General features: G+C 51.4%; 1 protein-coding gene across 11 annotated transcripts in view; it reads left to right on the top strand.

Annotated features, from left to right (window-relative positions):
• Positions 1 to 19,169, top strand: part of MBNL1 (muscleblind like splicing regulator 1) — a 104,605-nt gene that overhangs the window by 69,251 nt on the left and 16,185 nt on the right. For 8 of the 11 annotated variants that reach the window (XM_086618094.1, XM_086618089.1, XM_086618087.1 and 5 more), the window contains exons 2-4: positions 5,651 to 5,821; positions 11,494 to 11,694; positions 18,269 to 18,526. In XM_086618094.1, coding sequence (XP_086474220.1) covers positions 5,753 to 5,821; positions 11,494 to 11,694; positions 18,269 to 18,526 — 528 coding nt within the window. In that variant the 5' untranslated portion in view covers positions 5,651 to 5,752. Of the gene's footprint in view, positions 1 to 4,723; positions 4,779 to 5,650; positions 5,822 to 11,493; positions 11,695 to 18,268; positions 18,527 to 19,169 lie in introns of those variants that run through there. The other 3 variants (XM_086618092.1, XM_086618090.1, XM_086618093.1) reach the window with 2 other exon arrangements.

The raw sequence follows: 19,169 nt of genomic DNA, 5'->3' as shown, positions 1-19,169 counted from the left end.
AAGCGAAGCCTGAGAATACTGAGTACTTTTTCATTATTAAACGTGCGATCAGGAAGGATGGAAGGAAATTATTTTCGGGCAGCAAGAATTGCCGTTGTATTTCTAACACTTAGTGTGGGATCTGCAGAACAGGGCGTGCTGCGCTTCGCAGAAAAATGGTGGTGTGGAGAGGAACGGGGAGGTGACCTCAGAAACGAGCTCGTTTCTGGCTTATAATATCTCGGTGTAACGTCAACATCCAACATGTTTGTCAAATGATCCAAGTCTTGTAGAAATACTTACACTGTATTTTCAGAATGCAGAGTTTCTGGGGTGATTTTTCTAAGACAGGATTGACTACGATTTCTTTTTTGTCTGAGTTTTGCGTGTTTGCTCTTCCACAATTCTGCAAGGAGCCACATGAAATGCCTTCTGCTTTGTGGGGAATAGAACCGAATTGCGTAGCTGGGAGACGCTTTAGAGATAATTTGAACAGAAGTCTGCACATCTAAAATGTGTCAGCCTCAGTAAGTAAGGATTTTTTCTGTAAGAGAATTTAAAAAAATACAGTAAGAGAAAGACATTTTGCTGTGGTTCCTTCTCCCAGAAAGGAACTGGAAAGGTCCCCCCCTTCACTCCGTCCCTTCCGTGTCGCAGTGGTTTCCCAAATACGACGTGCTGTTGCCTGGCGCTCCGAGAAGGCAGGGCACGTGCTGGGAGGCAGCGCTGCCCGTTTCTACCTCTCTGGGGAAATAAGGAGAAAACTCAAAGAAAACAGGCATTTTCTGTCAACAAATGAATAAACAAAGTAAGTGGTTTCCTGCAGATGTGTTTTTATTAATTCCTGTTTCCAGCTAAAAACTCCTCAGCACAGCAGTCTGACTCGCAGTGTTTTACAGAAACTCGCATTATTTTACAGAGAATACCTCGATTTCGGGGCTTGGTGTGCAGCTCATAACACAGACCAGCAACAGCCACTTTTTTAAGGTATTCAGCTCTTTCTATGCTTTGGGGTTGATTTTTTATTTCTGAGGGAGCCGCGCCAGGGTGAAAAAGCCGTGTTTGATGGCTTCCGTGTGGCATCCCGGTGTCCCTGGCGCTCCGGGGTCGCTCACGCCGGCGCTGGCTCCTGGCGCAGCACGGCAGCTCCCGCTCTTCTGCTGTTGCCGTCTCTGCAGCTGCTCCCGGTTTGGCTTTTTTCACGTACCAGCTGCCATGGCCTTGGCCGGGATGCAAACCCAGCTTCCCCGGAGCAGTGCTGGGTGCCGATGCCATCTGGCAGCGCTGGCACAGCCAGCGGCGAGTCTGGCAGCGCCCTGTGAACGTGGGTCCTCAGCGCGGGGAGCAAGCGGCAGGTGAGGAGCTTGGAGTGGTTTTGGGTGGAGGTGCAGCGTGTCCCTGCAGCCGAGGCCAGGTCAGTGACACCAGCTCACCAACTGTGTGGTGTGGTGGGCACGCTGGAGGGAAGGGATGCCATCCAGAGGGACCTTGACAGGCTGGAGAGGTGGGCCTGTGAGAACCTCGTGAAGTTCAACAAGGCCAAGTGCAAGGTCCTACACGTGGGTCGTGGCAATCCCAAGCCCTGTCCTGGTCACCACATTTTGCCAAGGCCGGACAGCTCAACGTGCTGCGGGCATCCCGCTGCCCTCATGCACCATCAGCCAGGCGGGCTGTGCCGTTCAGACCGGGCGCTCTGCCAAGATGCTGTGGATACGATAGCTGGAGAAAAATATCATGTGAGAGCGGCCCGTGCCTCCTCCTGCCCTGGCACCACTCTGGCACTGCCCTGGCACGGCCCCCGCACAGCCCCGGCATGGGCCCGGCACTGCTCTGGCACAACCCCGCACAGCCCCAGCACTGTTCCAGCGCTACCCCGGCATGGCCCTGGCACAGCTCCAGCTGTAGAACCCTACCAGCGTGCTGGTGTGGCATTTTGGAACACTGCCAGCGTCCTCAGTTCCCACTTCTCTGAATTTACTTGCTTTTAGCGTTCCTTTTTTTGTGATTGCAGAAAGAGCAAAGGGCTCAGAAAAGGTTCAGAGAGCTGAAAATCTGCCTTAAATTTTGTTGACTGAAGTTACCGGGATTCACAGTAAAAAGGAGAAGAACACAGTCCGTGTTCTTCATTGAGATTTTTGGTTTTCTGCCTGTGGTTTTTGACTGTTAGGTGCTCGGTGTACCATTTCTGAAAGTCCATGGAATATAAGTAGGACAAGAAACCCCGTTCCAAAACAGAGAAGTCTGCGTTTCTTTCGGAAAATTTGCTAGGATCTGGAAAACCACAAAAATTGAAAGTTAAATGCTGCAGTAGATTCCAAAGTGACACACAGACAAGAAGGATGTGAACTCTTGATAGTAGCTAATGATAACTAAGCATAAGCCCAGGTTGCCTGAGGATGTGGTGTGTTCTTGTAGTCTTTAACTCAAGAGTAAATTGTCTTCCTTAAAGATGAGCTGCTAAGGGAACAGAAACGATGGCCTCGATGGGGAACCAACGGAGATCGTTATTTCCCAGGAGGCAGAGGATGTTGCGTTAGAGCGCTGGGGTGGTTTCTTCTGTCCTTAAAGCATCTGTAGTCTCTGAAGTGCATTAAGTGGTCAGGATGTACAGCACAGACTGCCAGGCTTTGGATCCAGTCCGGAGAGGGGTGGAGCAGCCTAAACCCCACCACGGAAATAAGAACAGTGAGTTTAATCTGCTTTTCAGAACCAGGTTTGTTAATTGCTCCTCTCTGATTCCAGCAACACATGTTGTAGTTTCATGTTACTCATTTAGCAGTAATTAAGTCTGATATTTACACTGTGCTGATGTCAGATGCCATCTTCCAGGCAGCTAGTAAATGTGTAATTTCTCCCTGTGTTACTTAGAGGTAGCAACAATTAACAAGGGTTTTAGCATCAAGAGAAAAATCGACGTAAATAAAGCTGTCGCGATGTGCTTGCCTTTCACCTGCCCTTCCCTGTAATTGTGAAACGCTTTGGGGGGCGCTGCCAAAATGGGGATGGTTTATTTGTGCAAAATGGCTTAAATACTGAACCATGTCATCAGGATGGTATTAAAGGAGGGAACAGAGGGTCATTTGATCCGTAAGCATCCCCCCCCCGCCTCCAAGGCTGAAAGCTTGCTTTCCCCCGGATCGAAGGCTGCTGTGCGGATGAGCCAGGTGGGAGATGTCCTGCACATCGTTTTGGCCGACTCACTCCAGGCTGCACTGGCCCCTGCGCAGGTCTGGCTGCTGCTCCGGGCTGTTGGGTGCTGGTGTTGGTCCCTGGGGACATGGACGGGCCCAGCCTCACCAGCAGCTGCCCGCCGCTCCCGCCATGCGGTGCTGGAGGTGTCCCTGGGAGCTCCCACGGGTAGAACAGCACCCAGCAGATGTGTATGTGCGTGCGTGTGTATGTGTATATGCACTCACATGTGAAAACTTTGTTACCATTAATAGCCCAGTAACTAAAATTCAGACTCCATAAACACCAGTTCCTGTCATCACCATCAACTTGTCTCTTCTGCTTAGAAATCATTAATGTTTGTTACTGAAGTATCCTGACCCTTATTTGCAGTAGGAAACTCCATTTCCCTGTAAAAATACTTTCTCAGGCTGCACATGGTTTTTTCCCCATCTCCCCTGTAGCATAGATGTTGTGCTTTTAGCTCGTGTGCGTTACCCGCCCCTGCCATGATGGCTTTCCAGCCTTTTGGAGCCGTGTTGGTAGGGAAGTTTTCTTGCAAGTGACCAGCTGTCCTTTCCGTGCATGAGCCCTCCGTCCGCTGAGCGAGCGCCCACGGAGCGCCGTCACCGGGATGCGAAGGGGAAGACGAAGGCCACGTGCCAAAGGGCTCGGGCGAGCCCCCCAACTTGTGCCGCAGATGAGAAGCCCGACGCTGGCAGCCCAGGGGCAGCATGGCACGGCCGAGTGCCAGGGCAGCCCGGGCAGCCTGTGCCAGGGTTCTGTTCCGCTGCACCTTCCCGCTGCGACTGGCAGCCGCCGCTCAGCTCTTCTGCGTTGTCTCTGGAGTGGACGGGATCGTGTGATGGAAGATGCATTTCCATCACGGAAACGTGCTCGGGGATTATGAACGGTGCTCGGGAAGATGAACCTCCTTTGCCGTTCGTGGCAGTGGTGGTCTTCATGCCCACGGGGCTTTCTGTGATCTGGGTGCGTAGCCTAAAGGTATCCACAAAACGTCCCGTGTTTTTCCTTGTATGGGGAATATCTCCTGTGCCAGGATCACTCGGATGTCGGTTGACCAACTGTGAAAATGAGTGTTAAGAAATTTGGACTGCCAGCAGAGGGATTGGGAGGGGGGCAGCAGCAAGCCATTTATCCCAGCCTTAAGGGGAGACAAAAATCATACAAATTAGATTTCTGGCAGATCTTATAACAAGAACACATTTTAACTTTCTGAGCAAAATTGCAGTATAAGGTCAAACTGTATTGAATTAATTTGTTTCCTGATAAAAATGGTTCCTTACTTAAGACTGGCTTTTGCCTTGTCATTGTTCCTGTTTGGATTTATTTCAAAGATGAATGAGTAAAGGAAAAAAAATGTAATTTAAGGAATCTGTTTTTTTCCAGAATAGGATTCGATTCTCCTTTTTTTTTTTTTCTTTTAATTATTAATGTTAGAATCCCTTTAGTGAAAGTATGGGCTCCAGTGTTAGAATTTTTACGACCAATTAGTGTATAAAGTTTCCATACTGACGCATGTGCGTTTTCCGAAGCCTCATGGCACGCGGGACCACAGCTCTGCACCCGCTGAGGACTGGTCACCGCGGTGGTGGCAGCTGGAGCTTCGGGTAGGAACAGGGGGTCCCTCCTCCCTGCCTCCCCCTGCGGCACACGGTGTCTGGGCAGCAGTGCTGGCAGTGCCCTTTGCTCCGCTGGTGCCTTTTGGTTTAGAGGGTTTTACAGTGGGGTGCCAGCTGGTGGGACCCGGGGCTGGTCATCAGAAGTTGTGTTGGTGCCGGCGCTGCCGAGCACCAGCCGCCCACCCCCAGCTGAGACCTTGCGGGTGGGGGCACCCAGAGCAAGAGAACACGTTAAGGGGGTTCACCAGGCAGGGTTGTCGTGTGTGCCAAGCTGGATTACGTGGTAGCGAGGGGGTACGGTGGGGTTTGGACATACATTGTACGTGGAATTATTTTTTATTATTTTTTGATGTGAATGGCTGCGGAATTGATGGATGTCCTTTTGTCCGAATAAAATTAGTGCATGAAGTTTGTTTTTACCACATCTAATTTAATGAAAAATTTAGAAACGGGTCGATTCTGAGTTTCTTGTTTAGTTTACGCAATTGCTGCAAAAGCGCATCAGTTTTCCTCAAAGACACAGTATTCCAGGTCTGGGGGAAGCACAGAGCTGGGGCTATTTTCCGTGCCACTGGCACGTTGCACTTTCAAAACAACTGGTATTCGCTCATGTTCAGCAACTTTTCAAGGAAACAGCATGTTTTAGAGTTCTGCTGCAGAAATGGATAGTTTGGAAAGCGAGGCACATGCCTGATGCTGGAATAGTCGAGTTGCTCTTGTCGTTATGTCATAACGTAGAGAAGCAGCTGAGGCTTTTCTCCTGCATCTGCACCATGTGTCGGGTTTGGTTTAGCTGGCGGCACGAGGAACGAAGATACACCTGTAGCTTCTAAGGCAATTGTGTCACTTCTCTTCCGCAGGGCCGATGTTCAAGGGAAAACTGCAAATATCTTCACCCGCCACCACACTTAAAAACGCAGCTGGAGATCAATGGACGCAATAACCTGATTCAGCAGAAGAACATGGCCATGCTGGCCCAGCAGATGCAGCTCGCCAACGCCATGATGCCTGGGGCCCCGCTGCAGCCTGTGGTACGTGCACTTCTTGGCTTCCACCGGCGAGTAGGATGCGTTGTAGCTAAAGTTAGTTAGCAGGCGTGCTGTAAAATCCCACAGACGCTGGTGGCTGGTGGAGAAATCAAACACAATGAAATGCTGGTGTGGATGTCGTTGTGCTGCCTAGTTCTCTCTTGCCTGAAGTAATATTGTTAATTTGATTAATTGTGTTAATCTTTTGTTAATTTAATTCAATTTTAATTTAGTTCTTTGCACGTTATTTCTTATTTCTGTAAAAAGAGACTGAGTGATCTGCGTGGGATTTTCATAAATAGATGTTTCCTTTGCAATTTCATGTGCTCTAGGAAATTCCTGGGTTTGAGAAGATTCCCACTGGATCTTTCCCATTCACTCAGGGGAACCTTCTCAGGGAATTACTTGCTGGAATTAGCCTTTGGTCTTTGCAGCACGTTATCAGGCAGAGCAGAAGGCTTGCCCTGGGTGATGTACGGTGCATGTCAATCTGACCTGCACAATCCACAGCTCAAGCTCGGCAGGAAGAAGGAGAAGTCCAGATAATCATACTTTCTGCATACAGCCAAGGGGTGGGGGAAGGAGAATCTATCAGAAGTCTCTCACGTGGTCGCAGTAGAGTGTGATCATATATCACATCCTAGCTGTTTCTCCTACACCTTAGTAAGCAAGCGCAGTGCGGTGTTCCACAAAGCCCAAGGCCGTGGCGGAGCTCCTCGCTCTGCAGTAATCCCTCGTTTCAGCACATGTAAAGATGATTGACATCAACCCGCCATGCACCTATGCGTCTGGGAGGTGAACACCCTGTGCCAGATCCCTCTCTAATGCAATCCAGAAAGGTCATTTGAGCTGACCTATGGATAAATTTGGCCGAGAACCCTTTCGATATAAATTTCCAGCTCAGACATTAGAGGGTACTGATTAATGTATGAGCAAGACTGGTACTGATTAATGTCTGAGGAAGGCTGGTATGTTCTACATTAGAAGGCAAACAATGCTCCCCTGGCTGAAGCTCTCCTTTCCAATGGGCAAAATGGCAGCAAAGGAAAAATTAAGTTGAAAAATATATATAAAATAAATATGTCTGCATTAGGACTTCTCTGACAGTTCTTTTCCTTCCTTCCTTGCTGGCAAAGGTAGAATTTAGGGAGTTGAATTTACCCCTAGATACCTTCTGTTAGGAAACCTGTATTCACTCTGTTAGATGAGCTCTTCAGCTTTTGTTTTAAAAAACATGGTGACAATTAACACTCCTCAAAACGTACCTAAATCCTCAGGAAAAAGCATCTCAGCAGAAAGGACTCTCATCCTTGTGCTGAATGCTTTTTGGCCCCATGTTTTGTGGGTCTACGGAATGCCAGTAGGTATTTTGTGGCGTGTTGGGTTCAGTTCCTATAACCATTATTCTCCCTCAGAGCTTTATGCCTCGGCTGTTTCAAGAAAAAGCGTACGTGGGGGAGAAAAGCAGAAAACGTTGCGGTAGGATCGCCGCAGTAAATTTCCTTTAGTACCTGTTGGCACAGCGTGAGCAGGTACCACGTTTTGGTTTCTCTGTGTGGATTGGCTTTTCTCGAAATCAACCCATCCGTATCACCCAGGCGAGGCGATGCGATGCGCTGGGGCAGCGTCGGCGCGCAGCCGCCGAGTGCCACGGCACCACGGTGCTCCGGGGGGTGCCCTGGCACCGCGCAGGGCGCTGCATCGCGCCGCCCGCTCCTCGCTCCTGTCTGCAGGAGCAACACAGCTGCCCATGGGCTGGTGCCCGCTGCTGATGGCTTTCGGCTCCGGAACAAAGCGAGGTCTCTGGACAGCTAGACAGCTCAAAAGCAGGCTGTGCTTCGTGCGCTTCAACCCCAGCGCAACCTCAAAAGGATTTTTCAATGTCAGCAGCTCGGAGCAGACATGTGCACGTGCCACAATTGTGTTTTTATTTCCTGATTTGAGTACAGTGATGCAGCCTCAGTGCCAGCAAATTCATATTTGGGACTATGAAAAAGCTTAAGTCAAAATGCAGCCAACAGCAGGAACTCTTGCTTGTAATACCCTTCTCTGTTACCGTCCTCGTTTGCGTCATGAATTGTAACCAAACATGGCTCTCTGGGGGTTAGACAAAGCAGTGTGTAGACACACACCAGCATTTGGGTAAACGTGAAAAAAAAATAATAATGCAGTCCTTTGGTTAGTATAAAGAGAGGCTAGTGTGAGGATAACGTTTAAATCAAATTTAAATTCTCCTTTGTGCTACACTCACGCTGTCCCTAACGAGCAGAGGTGAAGTCAGTGTGTTTTGAAGTGCAGCACAAACCTTCTGCCCGTGCCCGGGTGATTCTGTGTCCATCGCTCGAGTTCCCACGTTCCAGGCTGGGCATTTTCAGCATTCAGTCTCATTCCATGGGAGGATTCATAGCAAGGCCCGTTGCCTGTCCCAGCAATAGTGTTTCCAAATGGATGTCATCCGACTAATTTGGCTTTAAAATTACTCTATTTTTTAGCACAGTCGAAACGGGTGTTATTTCAGGGTGTTCTAGCAAGTGGTTTATATCATCCCATCTAACACGCCTCGGTCAGTTGGTTTTGTTTTACAAAAATCGATACCCTGTGCTTTAATAAAAGTGAGAGAACCAACTTAACGAGAGACTCTAATTTGGTAAGCAAAGCAGTGGGATCCTTTCACTCGTATTTCTGTTTGATAAATGTTTTGATTATCTTAGTTGCAAGTGACGCCTGTGGGCTTTTCCCGTCTTTCCTTTTTAGTTCACTCTTTTATCTGTCTTTAGCTGGCACTCGAGGGAGGGGATTCCAGAGGGTGAGCGGGGATGGCGTGTCCTGCCGACTGCAAGCACCGAGATCCCGAGGGCAGGCTCTGCCTGCTGCGCTCGGTTCTGCCCTCCGTGCTTACAGACCGGTTCCGGGGCAGCTGGGCTCAGCTGGACCGCGGCTGTGATGCCAGAGCATCAGTTGGTGCCCGCTCAGCAGCGGGTGATGCTGTGCCTCTTCACAGAGGCGATGTCAGACCCTGGGCTTGCCTTTTCCAGCGTGGAAGAGCGTGAGAAATGCTGAACAGAAGCAGGAGGATGCAGATGTGAGACCAGAAGAGCAGAGATGGACCGCGAAGGCGGCGGGAGGCTCTGGGTGCACGCAGGGCGCCGGCAGCCCCGGGGCGGTGAGCTCCATACGGGCCTGAGCCGCGGGGCAGTTGGCCAGGTGCGTTTCTGCCGAGCGCTCCGGAGGCGACCCGCTGCGCACCGCGGGAGCACGCCTGCAGCAGGGCAAGGCAGCAGCCATCCCCGCACTCCCTGCGGCTCCCGAGGAGCTGTGGGTCGTTGGTGTTTCTCTCCGTGCACGTGGCACGCTCTTGCGCTCTCCTGGGCACGGCAGGTGCTTGCTGGGTGGCTGTTGATGATGTGTTAAACGAGTCCAGCTCCTTCCCTGCAGGCAGCCAGGCCTGCGGGGCCGGCGAGCTGGGGCGCCGGCAGAAAGCCTGTCTGTCTGTCCAGGGAGGAGCGTGGCTCTGCTGCACTCCCAAAGGTGCCCCCGTGTGTCCTTCCCAGTCGATGGAGCCCGTTACGAGCAGTGCCTTTGAAAGGCAGCGTGGAGGCACTGGAACAGGTTGCCCAGAGAGGTGGTGGATGCTCCATCCCTGGAGACGTTCAAGGCCAGGTTGGACAAGGCCCTGAGCAACCTGATCTAGTTGGAGATGTCCCTGTTCCTTGCAGGGGGGTTGGACTAGATGACCTTTGAAGATCCCTTCCAGCCCTAACCATTCTATGATTCTATCAGAGCGCCGGTGAGCTTCACGTTGGCTGTGCACAGGCAGCACCAGAGCAGGATTATTCAGCAGGTGGGACGACGTGGGTTGTGCAGCACAGAGCTGCATCCAAAGCTGTGTCCTCCTTCACCTCTCTTCTCCCAGTGGATCTGCAGGAGCTGCTCTTTTTTGGTTTTTAACTGGTTTGCATGATGCACAGCGTAGCAGGGCGCACGCTGCACGGCCAGTGAGTAATTGTGTGGTTTGGTTGTGGTGACAGGGAAACACCACCGCTTCACGGTCTCTTTCTGCCAGCAGCGTGGCTCCCAGTCTGGGCTGGTGCAACCATAGGACAGTTTTTTATCTCCTAATTTATATGTGTACAGCACATGGCAACGTACCCCAGAGTTTCAGAATAATACGAAGCAGCTCTGATAAAATATGCTATTATTTTGCAGGGGTCTAAAGGCTGTAGGATATATACATTAGTATAAAATTATCTCAGTAGGAAATAAATGGATAGTCTTTTATTTACTGTACAGTGAGTATATTGGGCTGAAATCAAACATTGGTATCTCTTAAGTTACACACTAACAGACTGGCTCATAGTTTTATTTTCAGTGTTCGTTATTACATAGCTGATAACACAGTAATGAAAAGTGCAGTTAATTAATATTGTATTTAAGAGTAATATTTTATTTCCTGTAAAATTTGCGTGTTTGTTTTTCATTCGCGTGGATGAAGAACCAGAGACGTTAAAGAAATTATTCTCATTTACACAACTTTCAGCCTTTTTTTTTTAAGTAATCTCTCTCTGTGTTTTTGCCCAGTATTTCAGACAGACTTGTTCCTCGCTTCCAAACAGCTCAGTCATTTCCTCAGGAATACAAAAACACGTAGTGTTGCGTGCTGTCTGGCTTAAACAGATACGAAACAGAGAAGAGTTGCATTAACTCTGTAGTTGGTTTTTCCTCTAAAAATCAGTTTGGAAGAAAAATCCAAATGCCTTGAGTAACCACTTAATTTAGATACTAAAGATAAACACTCCAGAGTAAGTTTTATGTGGCAGTTACGCTGGTAGCACAGCGCCTTTGCGTTCCGTGGGGCAGAAGAGTTATTTAATCTTCACTGCAGCGTAACAGCTCCGCGTTCGGTCTTGCAGCATTATTTGGTCTTCTGCATCCCATTAGCTTCACAACATGTGATAGCCCACAAGGACATCTGACTCTTCCTTTTTTTAAAACAAGCAAACTAGCAAATAAAACAGTATTTGCATGCTCTCTGGCTTACTGTTTTAGTCTAAATAAAGCATATCCTTGATGCAGCGTATGTCTTTCTGAATGCCTGCGTGGACAGCCTGCTTAATTTGGAGAGAATAAATTATCGTGGTCATCTGGTCTTGCTCCTGTATTAAACCTCTGTGATTTCTGAACCAGTGCTGGCTGTCCTCAGGCTCAGAAACGTGTTTATCTGTGCCTGAAGTTGCGTGTGCGCTGACGGTGTGTCGGGGCTCTCGCACGATGCCTTTTTCCCCGAAAACAGCTGTTTGTAGGGATTTTGGAGATGTCACTCCTGGAGCCTCAGCCTTTCTCCAGCGGCCGTGAGGAGTGCTCGTTTGCGTTGGCGGTGCCCAAGCACGGCTCGAAGGAGCGTTTGCTCCGAGAGCTGCCCCGTGGTGTGCGCGTGCGGGGGGCTGGAGCAGGAGACGCGGTGAGGCTGGTGGGGGGTGCCTGTCCTCAGGGTCTCACTCATGTGCAACGTTTGCACGAGTGTCCTTCACGTCCCACAAACATGACAAATGCTTCTTTCCCATTAGTAGCATCTCACCGCTGTTGTGCTCAAGGTGATAGCCAAAAAGCTGTCATGCTGACGGCGTGGCAAGTATAAACATTTAAAGTGGTTTTCTTCTTCTGTTTTCTGGTTGCAGCCGATGTTTTCCGTTGCACCGAGCTTAGCCACCAACGCATCAGCCGCCTTCAACCCCTACCTGGGGCCGGTCTCCCCAGGCCTGGTCCCAGCGGAGATCCTGCCCACCGCCCCGATGCTGGTGACAGGGAACCCCGGTGTCCCGGTTCCTGCCGCTGCCGCCGCTGCTGCCCAGAAGCTAATGAGGACAGACAGGCTGGAGGTAGGAGCCGATATGCATAAATTACTCTCACGAGTCGTATCATTTATTATGTCTCCTAGATTCAAATATTTTACTTGCGAAAGAAAATAATGCAGGTTTCACTTCAGCTGGTAATGTCGGATCTCGGTGAAGAGAAGGCTCCGGGGTGATCTTATAGCAGCCTTCCAGTACTTAGAGTGGGCCTACAGGAAAGCTGGAGAGGGACTTTTTACAAGGGTGTGTAGTGACAGGACACGGAGCAATGGATTTAAACTGAAAGAGGGGAGATTTGGATTGGATATAAGAAAGAAATTTTTCACTCTGAGGGTGGTGAGGCACTGGCACAGGTTGCCCAGAGAAGTTGTGGCTGCCCCATCCCTGGAAGTGTTCAAGGCCAGGTTGGATGGGGCTTTGGGCAACCTGGTGTAGTGGAGGGTGTCCCTGCCCATGGCAGGGGGGTTGGAACTAGATGATATTTGAGGTCCCTTCCAACCCAAACCATTCCATGATTCTATGTAAGGAGTGACTGTGGCAGCAGCAAGAGTGCCTCGAAACCATGTTAGCTTGTGCCCAGGAGGTGTTAACCCACAGGTTGAGCAGGTGCAGGTACTGAGCACCAGGAGCAGCTGTAAGGGCAGAGCTTCAGCTGCCTGGGTAAGAGATGGCTTTCAGCCTCTCTCCTACTTTCGCTCTGGACAGATGGTGCCGGCGCTTCCCTGCTGGCCTCCCCCGCCCAGTTTATCGTCCTCGCTGTGATCCTGAGAAGTGTCAGCACTCGCTACCTGGTACCCTCCCTGCCCTGAATCTTTGTTATCTGAAAGGCCTGACAGTGTTTTCGGCATCTTATCGACGCCGCGGCAGCGTGGGCGGTGAGCCAGCGACGTGCCACCGGCTGCCGCGCGCCTGCGAGCACAGCCTGCCTGCACAGCCTGAGCGTGGGCGCTCGGCAGCCCCGGTCAGGTCTGGTGGTGGAAAGGCAGCGATGGGACAAGCGAGCAGGCGCAGAGATCCGCCATCACCCGGTTTGTATGCTGGACATGGTGGTGTCGTAGGGCACGCGCCGCCTGTGAGCGGTTGGCTCTCCCTGCAGCAGGGCTGCTGGTGCTCCCCCTCTCCGGCACCGCGCTGCAGCCAGTGGCAGCTTTGATGGGCGGTGGGGAGAGCCGAGCTGTGCCGTGACCGGTCCCCACAGCCCCAGCCCCCCTGCTCTGCCCCCAGCCCACAGCCTGGTGGGCAGCGCCCAGCACCAGCGTTAGTGCCGTGGTGAGTCTCGGAGATGCGGGTACCGCAGCGTCCCCTCTGCGTGGGGAGGGTGCGCAGGCTCTGGGCTGTGGGGGTGGGTGGGTTCTGCTCTTGGGTATGGTCCCTGAACTCAGGGAGCGCACTGGGAGGAGCGAGAAGGATCTCTGTTTTAAAATGCAGCCAGCTGTGACTGTAACGCTTTTCCTTCTGCCCGTGCATCTGCATTAACAGGGATTAGTTCTCCTTAACGAGGAAAATTAATTCCCTTTCCTTAGTTGCATCTCTGAGTGAGAAGCTGCCGCTCGGAAGGCTGCGGGCTGGGAGGAGTGTGGAGGGTCATCTGGCAGCGAGTGTTTCCCGCTGCTGCTGTCACTATTCTCAGAGCTCACATCACCACAGGTTCCCCTTCTGCGGGATCACATCGTTTCCCTTTTTAGAGTTGTTTTCTCCGAGGAGAGCGTTCCCCAAAGCACGGTCAGATTACAGGACAGGCAGCCGCACCGAGCTGGGAAGCTGGCACATGGGTGGCTGTTTGGAATCACCAAGGGATGTTTTCCCTTTGAGGACTCTATTTCGTGGTGGATACCTGCCAGAGGTGGAGTAAAACCAAAGTGCAATTAGATAAATTCATAAATAAGTCACACTAGATTCGGAAATGAGTATGGAGAGGAGGATGCCAGTGGTGGGAGCCCTTTGGGTCACGGTGCCAAGGTCAGCTGCTGTGTTTGATTGTGCTTCCAGCCATGTAGAGGCCACGGCGCTGGTCAGGACACGTGGGCTCAAAAGCTTTCTGTTTGTAAGCAGGAGCAGGACGTGCCCCAGGCCCCTGAGCACCAGCTCTGCCCGTGGCCAGGGAAGCAAGTACATTGGTGGGAGCCCGAGGGGCTGCGTGGGGGCATCTCCAGGGCACAGCTTTTGGGCTGTGCCCAAAGCACACGGAGAGCTAATGAAGTTTGGGACTTCAGCGTGCAGGATTTGGCCCTCCGGACGCTTGCGTTCTCGCTATATAGCTATTTAGAGAAGTGACACGCTGCTGAGCCCAGCTCCTCCACACGAGAGGCAGCTGCAAGAGTGTTACTCTGACAAACCCCCAGGGCACAGTCTGCTGTACAAACCATTTTTATCAATTAGGAAAAGCCAGCAAAAACGGCTGAAATCGGTAAAATTATTTTGAAAGGCCAAGTGGTTTTCTTTTCAGCTTGAATGGAAAGGAGGGTGAGGGCCAGGTTGGGAACCCCCGAAATAAGTGCTGGGACTTAGAGGAGTGCCTCTGTTGTCGCCTTTCCTGGTGGAATGGCACTGTGCGGGGATTCCTGCGGGAGCTGACTCCGTTGGCCACAGGAGCGCTGGCGGTGCAGGAGGGTGCCAGGTCCCTGTGCACTGGCTGAGTTCCCACGGGGCAGCACCCCGCTCTGGCGAGAGCCCTCGGCAGCGCCGGGGGGGCAGCACCAGCCCACCCGTGGGCTCAGAACACGGTCGAGCAGGACACGTCCTCCTCAGCCATACTCTCCAGTTGACCAAGGTCCCAGCTCAGCCAGCACCCAGCAGCCTTCTCTGCTGTAATTGCCTTTGTCTCAGTAGGCTTCGCCCTTTGGAGATGTCCATGTCCTTGGAGGAGGGCTGTCCCAGCTCAGCCTTCCCAGCAGAGCCTTCCCTCGGCTCTGCTCTACCCATTGCACCATGTAGGTCACTGAAAAAATCCAGCAGCTGCTTCTACCCTTAAGCTGTTTAAGTTTTGCTTTTTATTTTGGCTGAGATCAAGAGCACATCCAGCTTGACCCACCGACTCTGCAATTCCACACCGCGCTGCTGTCTTACAAAATTAGTATCTTGGGAGTTGAGGGGAGTGTTTTCCTCCTCCTTTTTTCCCTTCAGCAAATGCCGTTTAAATAGCGAAATACGTAGTTGAGAAGAAGATTTGCCAGTGCTTTCCCATGTATTGGTCGTTTAATCTGGAGTATCCAAATTCAGTATGCAAATACCAAATAAGCACATCATTTTTATGAGCAGCAAAACATTTTCATGTACTTTATAGATTACAGAAATGCAGAACTGATTTTAAGGATTTCGCATGGTCTGGTTGTTACCTCAGAGAAGCCGACGTGTCTACCTGGTCTTCAAGTGAGCTTCATGCTGTCGGTGTTGTCATTTGTTACGACGGGATTAGAGAGCTTTATAAGGTTAGCTCGCTCTCCCTTGGAATGAACCGTCCTTGGGAAAAATAGCCACTGTGATGTTAGCGTCTAATCTTGGACTATGATTTGTTCTGCTTAGAATTTTAGATACTTCTTTTCAAGAATGAGGTAGTGAGGCGTAAATTAAGTTAGCACACGTGTTCTGGGATACCGAACCAGACTGTTGCACAGCTAAAAGCTCCCAAAACACCTACCTGGGGTTTTCGGGAAAACAGGCAGACAACAGAGATGTGTCAGGCAGCGTGCCTGGTCTCCTGAATTGGTACCGATGTTTGTAGGATAGGGTTGGTGACTGTTACTAGCAGTAGGATTGAGTTCATCCATGTTTGGACCGTGTTGCCTGTAGACAGCATGCAGATGTTTGGGTGTCCCGCGTGCTCAGCCACTCCCATAAGGAATCTGGATCTCGGGGTGGAAATTTCATGGGTTGAGGCTTTTCCTAGAGCTTTCCTCAGGCTCCTCTCCTGCCAGAAATACCTTGAACAGAAGCATAGCTCTTCCAGCATAGCTCTTCTGCTAGAAGAGCAGCGAGAAGGACAGGGAAGTGAGAGAGAAAGGAGTTGCCTCACCGTTTATGTAAAACGCATCTGTTTCCGTTTGAATGCCATCGTTTTCTATTAGAAGTATTCAGGAATGACCACAACCAAGCTGCTGTTTCCTGCTTGTTTCATATATACCATTTTTTGCCAGAACGAAGCAGCTTAGAAGTTCTTGGCTCAGATTTTCAGATCTTAAGCAATCAGGAAACCTGACCCAGCGATGCCGTTTGTTTAAATGTTCAAAACGTACCGGATAACAATATGCCCATTTCGACAAATTCTCTTCGACGCAGAGGAGGAGGCAGGAGGTGGGACTGGCTCAGGGAAGGGCAGGGGTCTCCGCTCTGCTGCCGTGTCCCTCCAGCCAGACCTCTGCCCGCTGCAGGGTGTGCAGCGTGGGGCCTCTGCCACGGCCAAGGCGACGCGGCCGTTGTCTCCTGCTGGGGTGGGCAGCCTGGATCCCAGCGGGGCGATGGAACGAGCTCAGCCCAGCGTCAGAACAAGTGATGTGAATTACAGTGAATCGGTAGTATTGCAGCACCGACTCAGCATTTTTGCAGACAGGTTAGAGACGTACAGGTGCGTCTTCTGTTGATGTTTTTTTCATGTGCAGAGTTGAAAATTATAATACTAATTACAGGGCTGTTAATAAATAACTAAATAACAGCTCTCTCCAGATCTGAGAGACTCGGCAGTGTATCCTGCATTGTGTCTCTACTCCAGCAGATGAACGATACATCGCTGCATGCCTGTGGCAAAACACAACACCGTTTTCAATGCTTGCTCTCAAATAAACAAGCATAGGAAACATTCCTGGCTACCATCGCAGTGGTTGGAAAGCCATTGGTGGGCACGCTGATTAAAAGGACTGGCAGCATTATGGTTTGTGTCTGGCTGCTGTAAACCAGCGCCCAGAGCTCCGCGGAGGAGCAGGGAGAGCGAACCATTCAGTGCCTTATCTCAGCTGCTGCGGGACAGCTCCGTGCAAATCTGCTCTGGCCACGCCAAAGATTCTCTCTGTCCGCCCAGCTACTTCGGTTTTCTGGTCCTTCTTCTTTGGTTTATAGCTGTGATAAAATTAGCTTATCTGTGGATGCTTTTTTTCTCTCTCTCTGTGAATATAGATACTTTTATATATAGATACGCTTACATGTTATTTGTACATATAGTCTTCGTGTTCTTGCCTACATGTGGAGTGGTTTTGAGACCTCGGTTTTGCGGATCACCCGTACAGGACAAAGAGCAAAGACAGTCACCTGACCTTAGTTACATCATTTTCTTTATCTTCAGAGGAAAAGACTTCAGTTTGCTTCTAGACTGCAAACAACCAACCAAAGGAAATTGCCCATTTTTGTGTGTTTGGGAGGCCAGCGTTTGGGTAGAAGACACTGGTTCATGGCCCAGAAGGTATTCTTTACATCCAGAGTCTTGGTCACCGCATGAAAAGAGACTATAAATAGGGTGATGCTGGAATGACCCTGGACAAGGGGATGTTTCCTGTGGACAGGTTCCAAACGGCGTTGCTCTTGTCCTTCGGGGATGTCATTGCATCAGCCTTAGATGATGGGCAGCTGGTACATGAGGCAGCACAGGGGTTAAAAAGCAGCTAGAGCACGAGCATGGATGGAAACCAAGGAACAGCCAAATTTGGTTTGTTGCAGGGATCAGAGCCAAGGTCCTTGAGGAAATACTGATGATCCAAGCTCATGAGCACCCACCTTTAAAAGGAAATTCCATCGGCTAAAGTGGTTTTATTTTTATACAAACTTGGTTGCTTCTGTCCCTTTCTGTTTCCTGTGGCCTTTGATAACTAAAACGACAAATTCATTTTTGTTTGGGGTTTGTGAAGAGCTGACCGTGAAAAAAACACCCGTCATTTTTAAAACAGAGGGTTTGCAAGGTGTGTGAAGAGGGGCCGAAGTCCGCGGCCGCACCGTTGGCGGCGGCTGGAGGGTCGAAGGGGGTCTGTGCCAGCCCAGGGCTGGGCTGGAGCCCCCGTACCAGCGGCGGGGGTGCTGCAGGAGGGTGTCCTCAGCCAAGCAGGTTCCTTCCTGCGGTTTCTGACTCCTTCAGCCTCTCTGGCTGCGCCGCGGCGGGCCCTGGGTCCTGGAGCGCGGGGGCTGCTGCGGCACCGCACGCCCCTGGCTGCGGCTCGCTGCCCGGTGCAGCTGCCTGGGGGTGGCCACAGGCATCCTCCCAGCACCACTGGCTGGTCACCGTAATTAATTAATGGAGCGTTGCGAACCGGGGCACAGCCGGATCAGAGCGGAGCGCGCCCACCCCCCAGCACTGCGGTGGGCTCGGAGCCACGGCGCGTTTCTTCAGAAAACAGAAGAGCCCCGTCCCTGCGGCTGGCTAAGTGGGAGCCAAAGTAAAACCTGCTGTGCGCTTGGCTTGGTGGGGTTTGATGCTCTTTGACGTCAGAAGTGGCTTTAGAAAAGCCAGGTCCCTGCTGCCAGGGAGCTGAGCCCACCCTCCCACTGCCACTGTGCTCCTCCTGGGCCGGGCACCCGTCCTCGCGGTGCTCTCGCAGATGTTTGGAAATCCTGACTCTGCTGCCAGCCGTGCCCGCGGCACCCGTCACCCAAATTAAGCGATTTTCTTTTCCCGGTGTCACAGGTATGTCGAGAGTACCAGCGTGGCAACTGCAACAGGGGAGAGAACGACTGCCGGTTCGCCCACCCCGCCGACAGCACGATGATCGACACCAACGACAACACGGTCACCGTCTGCATGGATTACATCAAAGGGAGATGCTCACGGGAAAAGTGCAAATATTTCCACCCTCCCGCACACCTGCAAGCCAAGATCAAGGCTGCCCAGTACCAGGTTAACCAGGCTGCAGCTGCCCAGGCAGCAGCGACTGCAGCTGCCATGGTGAGTCTGGAAAACACCTCTGGAATAGCAGTGTGTTGACGAGAGACGATAAGTGACGTAGAGCTGTTCTGGCTGGAGGGGGGTGCGTGTGTGTGTGTGTGTGCGTGCTCGGGGGTCCCAGTCACGACACGGTGCAATGAGCTTTCCCAGCATGTGGTGCCAGATCTGCTCCTGAGTAGTGTCAGACCGTTAAGGTGTTTCACTAATTTTGCCTGCTGATGTGCAGAGTATCTATATGTACATATATGTGTGCATACGTGTGTGTGTGTGTGTGTGCATATATGTATATATAGTTTATTGTGTGTTTGTGTGTGGGTGAAGCGTATCTATCGAGTTGCACGGATAGATAACCCCATATTTCAGTTACTGTCAGTCCGTCTTCGTGGAGCCTTAGTTTGAAGTCGATCTCACTGTGGCGATGCCATCCGTAGCCCACCTGCCCCGTCCCGCTCCGAGGGCTGTCGGCAGCTCTCGCGGGGCACTAGAGCAGACCTGGTAGCGGCAGCAGCCAGCCCTGGCACTCCTCGGGGCCCGGTTTCCCAGCCAGGAGAGGACGGGACCCACGGTGCCACGTTGTGCCGGCTGCACCGAGCCCCACGGGGTGTGGGAAGCGGAGCGTGGCGGGCGCCAGGGCACGGCGGCC

This window comes from Tauraco erythrolophus, chromosome 11, assembly GCF_009769465.1.
Source record: "Tauraco erythrolophus isolate bTauEry1 chromosome 11, bTauEry1.pri, whole genome shotgun sequence".
Classification (NCBI taxonomy): Eukaryota; Metazoa; Chordata; class Aves; order Musophagiformes; family Musophagidae; genus Tauraco; species Tauraco erythrolophus.
The sequence above is the reverse complement of the archived record's forward strand: the minus strand, read 5'-3'. Positions and strand labels throughout refer to the sequence as shown.